Consider the following 13513-nt stretch of genomic DNA (forward strand, 5'->3'; position numbering starts at 1 on the left):
CCCAAGTTCAGTAAAGTTGGAAAGATATTCACAGATTCGGACTTCCAGCATCAATAACTCATTAGATATAGGTTGTCAAAACATAAACGGTGCCTCTTTCCCATTGTTGCAAGGCAGACAATGTGCTACAAGCCCAGTTTTATCAAAAGTAGCTGTCTTTCAAGCTACAGGAATAACATTGGTGTCTATGGAGTGAACAGGGTCCGTCTGCAATTTGCAAAACCGCTGCTACAGTAAAGAGAGACAAATATTCAATAACTTCACTCTTCTACATTGTAGTGTCACTAAAATCACTGCAGCCTTCAACTGGCTCCTGTTGACAAAGTGTTTTAACAGAAATGTAAATGCTGTAATTTGATTCTTTTAATGAACCATGTAACTTGAATGGATGTGATGCTGGTGTGACCACAGTGCACACGTCTGATGTTGCTCACAGTGGTCCAAGGGACGCTCAGGGAGTTTGTGTGTTTGCTCACACTCAGGAAAAATTACAGGAAACATTGAAAACTAGGATGTTTGGAAAAGCTGTGGTAAAAACTCCTTGATCTGTTCAACAGCACCTTGGAAGTTTTGAAAAAAAAAAAATCCTAAAATTTCATTTTGGGGAAACAAATTTGTCTTCAACTGCACATGGATAAAATATAAACTGCAGGAAGCATTGCTGTGGTGTTACACTTTTACAGATATTGTTTAAAAAAAGCAACTATATTTCAACAACGCGGAAGGTTCATTTGGCTTTCAGAAGGTGGAGAAACCAGATGTTTGAAGGCAGTTCTCTGTCCATAACCAGCATTCAGATTACTATTGATGTCTTTGCTGCTGGATCATTTGAAAGCTGACATTTGCACCGTGCTTCAGTCGAAAATTTCCCTGGAGTAAAATCGGACTTTCCAGAATCTCTCGGGGGCATTGTTGATTGGAAAACACAATTGGGGAAGTCCGTTTTTAAAAAAAAAAAAAAAACAAAAACCCACAAGTGGGTCATTATAGATGTTAATTTATTGAGCCGACGGGGATAAATGTGTCGGTTTCGTCTGTGGTTGGATTCAGAAGGGACACCCCCAATCCCCCACCCCCTCGTCAAGACAAATAGCTGCAGAAGACGTTTATTTTAGTAGACATTTATTGGAAATGCAGTCAAAATAAAAATTCATTTTTAGAGAGAAGAGATGTTTGACAGTTCATCTTTGTCAGAGAGCGACTGATTTGGACACATTGAGTGACATAAGTTAGTTTAGCTTATACAAGTGACATGCAATAAATAAGAGCTCACTATAGTCTGACCTAACGTACATTTGCTTCCATTTGTACATTACTGACACAGCATAACAGCGGTGGTGTAAACTGATATCTCCTCTTTTGATATACACAAAGGCTAGAGAAAAGAGTGGACTATCAATTGGTAATACAAAAATAGAACCAGGTAGCATTTCATACTCGAAAAGTTAAAGGACAGACAGACGGCAAACACAACTGTGTACTTTTAGTGCATTCATCTTCCTTGAAATGCAGAACTTCATCTAAGCGGCAGGCATTAATCCTCTGTCTTTGTTTTGTTTCTTTTGTGACAGAAATAAACCTCCTGAACAAAGCACAGGACAGGGCTTTGTGAACGTGAGGCAGACTGACAGGGCATGCAGTTGGCTCTGTGCGAATACAGGAACAAAAAGAAGAAAAAAAAGAACAACATCTTTACAAAACGTTATTCGTAAGAAAGAGGAGCGACTGAAACCGGCCCCGAGAACAGATCTGAGTGTGAGATCGACGTCTTGCTGGAAAGCACTGAGGACGGCTGGAAAAAGTAGCTGCATCGAAGTAGTAATGTGAACTGTATTGTTTTCGGCTGCTGTCTCACCATCTGTCTCCTACTCTCGGTAAACCCAGCGGCCCCCGGAATGAAACCTGCCACTGAGATCCATTTAGTCTGCTGGAATGCAATGGATAATCTGAGCACATTTTTTGGAGCCTCGGGCTTCCTATCACACCTAATAAATGAGCCACAATGATAAAATTACCACTCATTTTTTATTCAAAGGCAATAATGTATTCACTGAACTCAGTAGGAAATGAGTGTAGCTTTGTAAACATGTGAAATTATCTTACACACATGACTATTTACATGTACAAAATGAGTGGCAAGTCTAATTATGGTTATTTTAATCTCTCTTCATTTCTCTTTCTCTTCGCTCAATAGCCCTTAAAGAAGCCTTCGGCCACCATGGCTTCTTTAAAAGTCACCGTCAGGGAGTTTAGAGTCACATCCGTCACAATCACCTTCCCAGGATGCTCTGCTGCGGCGGGGTCGGTCTGACCGTCTGCCGCCATCGTGGTAACGCTCTGATTGTCGCCTTTCACTTCCTCCTTCCTCTCCTCAGTGGCGGAGCAGACGACTGCAGCATCGCCTGCCGTCTCGCCGCTCCCCTGAACGCTCACTATCACTGACGTCGTGTTGTTTCTGCTCTCTGCTTCCACACACTCCCACCCCGACTCCACGCTCTCCTCACCTCCGTCCCACTCCGACCCGTCGCCCACAGAAGCCACGTCTAGCCTGGCCTCGGACGCCAAGGCGCCGTCCTTCGATTCGTCGCCCGCAAATGTTTGTTTCTGTCTCGTTTGGGACGTCTCTCCGCCCGATCTCTCCGTCCACATGTCTGTGCTTACCGCCGTCAGGTCTGCGTCCACCTTCTCCTCCACCTCCATCTCCAAGTCCTGTCGCTCCAGCAGAGGAGGAGAGCTGCACTCTGACTGACCTGAAAGAGAGCACAAGACAGATTTTGTTCATTTTTAAAGGTCAGAGCTCAGGCTGCTAAGTTCTATCAAGAGTTAAGTTTGACACTGGAAAAAATGCCCCTCTTAAAACAAGAAAAAAAACTTATTTCAAGGAACTTTTACCTTGAAATAAGTGAAAAAATCTGCCAATAGATCAAGTGAAAAACGGCTTGGTAAGATTTCTTGAAATAAGATGTGATATTTAGAATATTGAGATATTAAAATTAGCTGGGAAAACTTATTTTAAGCTATATTTTACCAGGATTGTCAAGCTTAGGTGTCTTAAAATAAACCAGACATGCTAAAAAAAAGGAAGCAGTTTTTCACTCAAAAATAGATTTTCGCTTTGACGTAACCTCCTAATTTGAGCTGTATTAACCCTCCTGTTGTCCTCATTTACAGGCACCAAAAAATATTGTTTCCCTGTCTGAAAAAAATCCAAAAATTCAGCAAAAAATATCCCCAAATTTCTGAAGATTTGCAAAACCTTCAGGAAGAAAATTCCAATAATTCCTTAAAAGTTTTATTTAAAAAATCCCCCAAATTTGGCAAGAAAATTCTTGTAAATATTTTCAAAAAATTAGTAAAAATCTTCAAAAAAATCCTAAAAATATCTGAAGTGATTACATATATATCAGTAAAACTTCTGATATTTTCTTAAGAACATTCACAAAAAAATGTTGAAAATGTAGACATCAGAAGTTTCACTGTGAAAATATTTTTTTTTCCACATTTTCAAACTTTAAAACAGGTCAATTTTGACCCGCAGGACGACACGAAGGTTAAACTTATTGAGTTTTCTTGTAAAATTCAACTCAAAACAAGATATTTAAGATGCATTGTCTTAAAACAAGTCCCTCCATCTTGCCGAAATGTCTCTTGTTAAGTGAATTTATCTTAAATCAAGTGGAATGAGACAATATATATGTGGATAAACCCACCATATAAACTGTCTTCACATCTCTCCTCAGTGGTGCATTCAGACTCCTGCTTGTCTTCTTCGCTGGTGCCGTCCCAGTCCTCCTCCATGGCCTCCTCCTTCTTCCTTTGTGGACACATGGGTTTGTTTGCAGGGTCTTCTGTCAGACTCCTGTTTAACCTCTGCCTGCTCCTCCTCCTGTTGGGGTGGCGGTACATCCCTCCACGCTCCACCTGGTCCACGTCGGTGCTCATGGACCTGGTGAGGGAGAGGCGCAGGCGAGACGAGGGCTTCTCTGAGACTTTGTGGGCGCTGCGGAGGTCCATGGCGAAGATGTTCTGAGGCAGAGGAGAAGGGAAAGGTCAGCAGCTGAATACTACTCTTTCCACACACAACTATGTCATCTGGGATTAACCCTCGTGTCGTCCTGTGGGTCAAAATTGACCCGTTTTAAAGTTTGAAAATGTGGAAAAAAAATATTTTTACAGTGAAACTTCTGATGTCCCCATTTTCAACATTTTTGGGAAATCTTTGAACATTTTTTGGTGGAAAAAAAGAAATGTTAAAACTATTTCTTTAAGAACATTCACCAAAAAATCAACCAAAATCCAGCGAATTTCACTGGATTTTGGTTGATTTTTTTGTGAATGTTCTTAAAGAAAATATCAAAAGTTTTACTGATATATATGTAATCACTTTAGATATTTTTACTCATTTTTTGGAAGATTTTTACTCATTTTTTGAAAATATTTACAAGAATTTTCTTGCCAAAATTGGGGGAATTTTTTAAAATAAAACTTTTAAGGAATTATTGGAATTTTCTTCCTAAAGGTTTTGCAAATTTTCAGAAATTTGGGGGATTTTTTTTTTGCTGAATTTTTGGATTTTTTTCAGACAAGGAAACTATATTTTTTGACAACAGGAGGGTTAAGTAGGCTTCAAGCTGCAGTTTTTGGACCCTTCCAGCAGCCTTCCATCAAATTCTATTGTTTGTGTTAGTTAGATACTCTGTTAGCCTTCGTTTGGTTTTATTTGGTTCTTTGATTTGGCAACACCCACCAGCCTTGTTTTGCTTCATTTGACTACTTTTATATTCAGTTGCTACTGAGCAATAAATTCCTTCACCTGAACCAAATAACATCTGGTTATTTTGCTACATCCAGCTGACCCTAGAGGCTGGATCATAACAGCATGAATGGAAACACTTGGCTCTAACTTGATGTAGAAAGTTTTATTTTAGTTGAACTGGAATGCATTGGTTTGTGTGATTTTGAAGATTTATTCTGTGAACTGAATACGTAATTAATGGTGATATTTATCAGTCAGAGAGGCTGAATATATTCAGATTATTGATCATAAACTGCATACAATAAGTAATTCTATAGTGTTGTATAATAATGTTAGACTGACTTAATTCCTGAAGTATTTCCATCCATCCTTTATCTTTACACAGCTTAATCCTCACTGGGGTCACGGTGAGCTGAAGCCTTTTCCTAGTTGACTTAAGGGTGAAGGAAATCTACCGCAGGACTACATATAGAGACAAACAATCACACAACATTCTCACCTACGTACAATTTAGAGTTTCTAATTAACCTCAGCATGTTTTTGGACTGTGGGAGGAAACCGGAGAACTCGGAGAAAACCCACATGTGCACAGGAAGAACATGTAAACTCCATGCAGAAAGATCCCGGGAAGGATCTTCTAGCTGCAAGGCTAAAGTGCTAACAACCAAGCCACTGTGCAGCCTCTTCAAGTTTTTATTAACACCAAATCTTCTGGTCGGGAAGTGAGGATTCTTAAAATAACGTGTGCACAGCTGTTGCAGAACTGACAGTCTGCGTATCTGACAAATCAACAGTGAAAGCTACTGTCTTGTATTTCTTTCTACCATATCTGATTATTTATCGATATATTGGGAAAAAAATTTTCTGGTACACTTTTCAAGCAGGATTCAGTTCATTTCAAATGAGACTAGTTAAACACAAAATGTGCTAGTTTTGTGACAGAAATCACATGTGTGGGATAGACTCTTTAACCCCCCTGTTGTCCTCATTTACGGGCACCAAAAAATATTGTTTCCTTGTCTGAAAAAAATCCAAAAATTCTGCAAAAAAAAATCCCCAAATTTCTGAAAATTTGCAAAACTTTCAGGAAGAAAAATCCAGTAATTCCTTAAAAGCTTCCCTGAAAAGTTTTATTTAAAAAAAAAAAAAAAAAAAAATCCCCCAAATTTGGCAAGGAAATTCTTGTAAATATCTTCAAAAAATTAGTAAAAATCCTCCAAGAAAATCCTAAAAATATCTAAAATGATTACATGTATATCAGTAAAACTTCTAATATTTTCTTTAAGAACATTCACAAAAAAATCAACCAAAATCCATTTTTTCCACCAAAAAATGTTCTACGATTTCCCAAAAATGTTGAAAATGTGGACATCAGAAATGTCACTGTGAAAATATATTTTTTTCCACATTTTCAAACTTTAAAACGGGTCAATTTTGACTCGCAGGACGACACGAGTGTTACTGTTTTAATGTAAATCACACTGAGTTGCCCTCGTGTATAAAATGTGCTCTACAAATAAAGCTGCCCTGCCTTGCCTGTGAGGCACTGCAATGTTTTGAGCTAAATGCTAACATGCTAACATGCCCACAATCACCGTGGTAACACGGTGATGTTTAGCAGTATGGTTTAAACACAAAGTGCACCCGAGGCTGATGGGAATATTATCAGTTCTGCAGGAATTTATTCATAAACCGAACTAAATAGCTGCGTGCTGGAAAGCTAATCAATGAGCCGCATTGTTCCGCTGTGTGACACGTTCTTCATTACGATGAACACACACGCTGTAATTTATTCGGAGTCACATAAACATCATGCAGCTGCTGTAAACACTTATTAGCACAACAAATACGTAGCAATCTGCCACGAAAATAGTTCAGAACAGATTTACTCCTGTTCTCAAAAACAACATGTTTTAGTAAGTAACGGAGCCCTTTTCAAAAATCTGTGTCTATAAAGCACAATTAGATACTATCAGGGGAATTACTTGTTGTTTTGTTTTTCATGGAATTTGTTGACATTAACAAAAACAGAGATTATCAAGACATCCAACCCTCTGAAACAAGTTTCAGTTTGTAACTTTCCAGTATTTCTGTCATTAAACACCTAAACTGACAGATAAACTTGATTTAAGAAGGTGTTAATTGAGATTAGCAGCTGTAGTGAACGTGATGATAACGCAGTGAGAGTGTCTCCTTCTGAGTCACACCCTTGGTTCAAAAACACATCTTTCAGCTGCATTGCATTCTGGTCTACGGAGTCTATTATTAGTAATGTGAACTTCACTTCTGCTGCTGCTATGAGGTTTTCTTTCTCCGACTGATTGTTGATCAGTGCAGCAGTGAATCTCTCGGCACCAGTAAAACTAGTAATCACCACTTAAACAGTGACGCAGCATTTTTACTCTGTGTTCTCGCCTGTTTACAGGAATTTATGGGGATAATTAAGGGGCCATTCTACCAATTTTACACCCGAGGTTTAGTTTATGGAAGACTCTGTCTGTGAGAAGTTTTCAAAGCTTGAAAAATAATAGCTTGAAATTGAGTTGCATTAAGGGGAATGTAGGAATCAGGCATTTTGTGAGTTTTTATCATAGCAAGGACCAGAGATGTAGTCATTTAACCCTCGTGTTGTACTGCGGGTCAAACTGACCCGTTTTAAAGTTTGAAAATGTGGGGGAAAAAAATCTATTTTCACAGTGAAACTTCTGATGTCCACATTTTCAACATTTTTGGGAAATCTTTGAACATTTTTTGGTGGAAAAAAAGAAATGTTAAAAATGTTTCTTAAGAATATTCACAAAAAAATCAACCAAAATCCAGCGAATTTCGCTGGATTTTGGTTGATTTTTATGTGAATGTTCTTAAAGAAAATATTAGAAGTTTTACTGATATATATGTAATCACTAGATATTTTTAGGATTTTTTTTGGAAGATTTATACTAATTTTTTGAAAATATTTACAAGAATTTTCTTGCCAAATTTGGGGGATTTTTTAAAATCAAACTTTTAAGGGAAACTTTTAAGGAATTATTGGAATTTTCTTCCTGAAGGTTTTGCAAATTTTCAGAAATTTGGGGATTTTTTTTTTGGCTGAATTTTTTGGATTTTTTTCAGACAAGGAAACTATATTTGTTGGTGCTCATAAGTAAAGACAACAGGAGGGTTAAGTGCAGATTAAGTTGTCGCTGACGCCTATAATTATGTAACCACTGGTCCTACACTGAAAAATTTCCATACTCAGTCAACTATAACTGACCGCACAACCAAATGTTTGACTTAACTTCATGAACAGTTTCTTCATGTTGAGAATATTATCAGCTAAACGTCTAGCAAGTAGGATTAGAAGCCAGTTCTGAGGAAAGGCTGTATAGCAGGGATAGAGGACAAGTTCATCTAACAGGCTCAGTTATGAAACTAGTTAAATTCCCTTTAGCACAAGCCAGACAAGTTCAACAGGTTTTGTAATGTGTTTTCGTAAATACACCACAAATAATATCATTAAAAAAAAGTACGTTGTGGTGTGTTTTCATCTTTATTACTCTACGCTAGCCTGGTAGAAAAAATAATTGAGTTCACTGTGTAGCTACGTTTTAAGTGGAATGGTTCGCTGACAGTCAGTCAATAGGCCTTAAACATCAATACAGCTTTGACCAATCCATTTGTTTTTATCGGCTCTCTTGCGTGACATGGTGATTAGATCTTCAAGCAGTTAAAGATTATGCCAACAGTAATTTTCCTCACTTTAGAAAAGAAAAACCCTGTTCTGGTCCAATCAGCTCCTATTTTTGTCCATTTCTTTTTATAAACCTTGTCTTGTAGATTCCCCAAATCTATAGAAGTCTAAGACAAAATTGATGGGATGCGCCTTTAACTCTCATGTCGTCCTGCAGGTCAAAATTGACCCGTTTTAAAGTTTGAAAATGTGGAAAAAAATAAATATATTTTCACAGTGAAACTTCTGATGTCCACATTTTCAACATTTTTGGGAAAATTTTTGAACATCTTTTGGTGGGAAAAAAAGAAATGTTAAAAATGTTTCTTAAGAACATTCACAAAAAAATCAACCAAAATCCAGCGAATTTCGCTGGATTTTGCTTGATTTTTATGTGAATGTTCTTAAAGAAAATAGTAGAAGTTTTACTGATATAAATGTAATCACTTTAGATATTTTTACTCATTTTTTGGAAGATTTTTACTCATTTTTTGAAAATATTTGCAAGAATTTTCATGTTAAATTTGGGGGATTTTTTAAAATAAAACTTTAAGGAATTATTGGAATTTTCTTCCTGAAGGTTTTACAAATTTTCATGAATCTGAGGATTTTTTTGCTGAATTTTTGAATTTTTTTGAGACAAGGAAACAATATTTTTTGGTGCCCGTAAATGAAGACAACAGGAGGGTTAATGTATCGCACAAAAGTTGTCTTGACTGTACTCATTTAAAAAGTGCACCTTTGTTCTTTAAATTCTATTTCTGTCATATTTTATTCTAGTTTCTAAACTCTTCATCCCAGTCTTTTAGCTTTTTTTTTTTAACGATGGCTACGGTAGGATTGCACCTCCAGTTTCGTTGTTCACGTACAGTGACAATAAAGACATTCTATTCAGTTCTACTGAGAGCAGTTGGGGCTAATGACAGAGGCTACAAGAACGTGTTGTGAGATGAGACAAAAGGCGATAAAAGTGTCGCTACCCGGAGGACGAGCCGTCTGGGTCTGAGACCTTTCCTGCGATAGGCCAGAGCTCTGACCTTCTCCTGACTAGGAAAGAGGGAGACACAGAGGGAAGGGAGAGGTCAGAGACAAAAACAAAACAAGAAGAAAAAAAGTGCTTTGCGAGCATAAAAGACTTTCCACTATTACTCACTTCTCTTCATAGGCCAGGACCAGGCGAGGGTCCAAAATGTTGTCCTCTGGTTCCCAAGTGCTGTACCTGCCAACATAAACACATTCAGCTAATCCTGTCTGTCTGTCTGTCTGTCTGTCTGTCTGTCTGTCTGTCTGTCTGTCAAACTCATCTTAGTTCAGGGGCCACATGCAGCACCAGTAAAATCATAGCATAATAACCTATGTTTTGGTGCATTAATATCCCAGTTTTGGCTGTTTTGGTTCATTAATATCCAGGTTTTTGATGTTTTGATGCATTAATATCCAAGGTTTAAATGTTTTAGCCCATTAATATGCAGTTTTTGATGTTTTGGTGCATAAACATCCCAATTTTGGATGTTTTGGTGCATTAATATCCCAGTTTTTGATGTTTTGGTGTTTTAAAAGCCAGATTTTTGATGTTTTGGTGTTTTAAAAGCCAGATTTTTGATGTTTTAGTGCATTAATATCCTGGTTTTGGATGTTTTGGTGCATTATTGTCCAGGTTTTTGATGTTTGGGTGCATTAATATCCCAATTTTAGATGTTTTGGTGCATTAATATCCCAATTTTGGATGTTTTGGTGCATTAATATCCAGGTTTTTGATGTTTTCGTGCATTAAAATCCAAGATTTGGATGTTTTGGTGCATTAATATCCAAGGTTTGGATGTTTTGGTGCATTATTGTCCAGGTTTCTGATGTTTTGGTGCATTAATATCCCAATTTTAGATGTTTTGGTGCATTAATATCCAGGCTTTTGATGTTTTGGTGCATTAATATCCCAATTTTAGATGTTTTGGTGCATTAATATCCAGGTTTTTGATGTTTTAGTGCATTAACATCCCAATTTTGGAGGCTTTGCTGCATTAATATCCCAATTTTGGATGTTCTGGTGCATTAATATGCAGATTTTAGATGTTTTGGTGCATTAACATCCCTGTTTTAGATGTTTTGGTGCATTAATATGCAATTTTTTAATGTTTTGGTGCATTAATATGCAGGTTTTAGATGTTTTGGTGCATTAATATCCATGTTTTTAATGTTTTGGTGCATTAATATCCATGTTTTTGATGTTTTGGTGCACTGAATAATTTATAGACCTATTTTTTACAAAGATTTCTATTTACGTCTTTTATTCCACTATTTACCCATTTTTTAAAAACTTTTTTTTTTATCTCCTTAGCTTATTTATCTTGTATATGTAAAGGGGAGAAAGTCATCCAGAATTTCATTGTATACTGTGTATAATGACAATAAAGCTTTCTTATCTTAAAAACATTGTTCATTTAATGTGAACATTTTTAGACTGCACTTTTTTTTGCACTAAAACAAAAGGAAACATTTGGAGTTGTGGTTATTTATAGGTTATTATGCTGTGACTCTCCTGGTTCGGCCCACTGGAGATCAAATTGGGCTGAATGTGGCCCCTGAACTAGAACGAGTTTGACACCCCTGGTCTAGAAATTATTTACAATTTGCATTTAATGTCTTCTGTGTATTTTTTCATACTTTGCAAAGTCATCCAGTGATCTAGAAGAACATTCTCTACTGAGTATATCGAAACAATGAGGTCACTGGATGATGACTCGAGGCTTACTCACTTCGGGGGCCATCCCTGCCACTTCAGTAAATACTCCACGTTACCCTGAGGAGAGACATAGAGGGGGGGTTGAAGGAAGGTGCAGCAGTGACCGACACATGGACACAACACTTGAAACGTGCTGCTGTGGATGGAGGATGACTGTCACTTTAAAGCGCGGAGCGATGGAGGAGGCAGGCAGAGGGGGGTCACGGACATTTTTCTCTCTTTCAAACGGTGTTTTTCTCCGGGATGACGTCAATGACAGCGGGGCTGCGTAGCTTCCAAACAGCAGCTCCTTCTTCTGTTTTTTTTTTTTTTCTCTCTCGCATCTCGGTGACGTGACCGCACATGGCTACACGAGCCGGTCTCCAGAACGCACGGGGCGCTTTCTAGAACATTACACCGGTGGCTCGGATAAGGTGGGGCCACGGGGACTGTAAACAACTTGGTGTTGCGCAACGTTCAGCTCCCAGCAAAAACAATCATCACAGTGCAAAAGGAGCTGAATTACGGCTGCGAGCGCGCATGTAGGGGGAACCAAAAAATAACTGTTATTGCAAACCTTTCACCACATTTGGAAACTTTCTCATACGCGAAGTGATATTGTATTCCTGCTACAACACAGCGTTAAATACATAGATGCTCTGTGTTGCTGTGAGTCCCTCCGTGTGAACCAATGGCTCACCATCACTCAGCACTCCTGTGACATTACGCAGCAGTTTCACCCAGATACGCAGCTCCGAAATAAACTGCGCAGCTCCCCGCACACTCCGGACACACACACCCCCTTTTTTTTTTTTTTTTTTTTTACATTTTACTACAGCTGCGTAGGCTCCTCCACAACACAACGCAGCACCTCAGCCACAGGACGCGGCTCCGGCGTGTTCAAGTTCAGCGCAGTTACATAAAAAGACAGATTAGTGTTAACACATCCCGTGCGTAAACTGTAGGGAAACTGCGTAGCCTAGTTTTGTTGTGCAGGAGAGCAGCGGATGGTACACGGAGTACGCTGCTCCTTTAGGATGATAAAAGCGCACGAAAAAAAGTTCTGCCAAGAGCATTACTAGTCATGTTTCTTACCTTTCTCACTCTTTTCTTTGTTATGGACTCAACTGCAAATACTTGGTCTCCTATTGATGACAGCTCCATCGTCGCGCGCTGCCTCGCACCTTCCGAACAGGACCAAGCAGCTTGTTAATGTCGAAGCGCGGAAATAATAAAAAATAATCAAATAAAAACAACAGTTCAGTAGGAGGAGAGAGCAGAGGAAGTGCCGCTGGCTGCCGGTGTGGACGCTTGTTTTCGTGCGCTCAGCTCTCGCTCTCCCCTCACAGCAAACTCCTGCCGCCTGCCTGCCTCACTTTTTAAAATCTGCGACACATCAACACTGGACGGCGCGCTGCTTTAAGCCGGGCGCGCCCCCTTTCCATTGCGTAGGGCCGAGCCCCCAATGTGCGTGCCCGCTCCCGCGAGGCCGCGCACGCAAATGAGAGCAGAGTGCAGAAGAGGGACAGTGGAGGAGGAGAGGAGGGGTCACAGAGACAAGGTTATGGTGGATGTAAAGTTGTGAATGATGATTTAATATTAATATAATATTAACACAATAATCAGATATTAGATATTATCCAACTATTATGTTTATTGGTTATTCCATATCCCAAATAATTGGAAGAAATCTAAAATGCAAGCCCAACCAAAGCTCAGGTCTTAAGAGGTTTATTATTCTGTTTGTCAGAAACAAACAACAACAAAAAATCCCTATAAACATTGTTTATATCTCATTATTTTTAATAATTTTAATGAACATTTAGTGCAATGGTGTTCTTTAGCTTTCACAGATCATGGTTCAATGAGGATAATTCACTCATTTTTCATTAAAAAAATGTTAAAACTTTTTTAATGTATTTTTTAAAGACCTACATGTAAAATACAATAGTTTTACAAAACAGATTGTTAAATTTTTTTATTTTACATTTGATTTTTTTTTGTTTTTTGGCAAAACTGCGATCTCCCATCATGCACCTTGGTCATGGAATAATCTTCAAAAAACTCTTAAACTAGAAGCATTCAGCTCAATTAATGAGTTTAACAGTATCATAAAGAATACAGTGAAGGAGGAATGTCAGTGTTTTGCTAAGTAGGTCACTGTCCTTGAACAGCTGTCAATCTGTTTTATTGTTTTGTTTATTTTGTGTATCTGTTTTATACAACTTTTAAATTGTGTATGGCTGCTACCTTGGCCAGGTCTCCCTTGTAAAAAAGATCTCTAATCTCAATGGGACTTCCTGGTTAAATAAAGGTAAATAAAATA

The 13513-nt window shown here is 38.3% G+C and overlaps 1 protein-coding gene across 1 annotated transcript; it reads right to left on the bottom strand.

Annotated features, from left to right (window-relative positions):
* Nucleotides 1–1105: 1105 nt before the first annotated feature.
* On the bottom strand, nucleotides 1106–12585 carry cbx7a (chromobox homolog 7a). Its single transcript, XM_023273044.3, has 6 exons — nucleotides 12283–12585; nucleotides 11222–11265; nucleotides 9622–9687; nucleotides 9449–9515; nucleotides 3711–4026; nucleotides 1106–2750 (listed from the first exon to the last, which is right to left on the bottom strand). The coding sequence occupies exons 1-6, from the start codon at nucleotides 12349–12351 to the stop codon at nucleotides 2188–2190; spliced, it is 1125 nt and encodes a 374-aa protein (XP_023128812.2). The 5' UTR covers nucleotides 12352–12585; the 3' UTR covers nucleotides 1106–2187.
* Between the last annotated feature and the right edge of the window lie 928 nt (nucleotides 12586–13513).

This window comes from Amphiprion ocellaris, chromosome 19 (genome assembly GCF_022539595.1).
Source record: "Amphiprion ocellaris isolate individual 3 ecotype Okinawa chromosome 19, ASM2253959v1, whole genome shotgun sequence".
NCBI classification, from domain to species: domain Eukaryota; kingdom Metazoa; phylum Chordata; class Actinopteri; family Pomacentridae; genus Amphiprion; species Amphiprion ocellaris.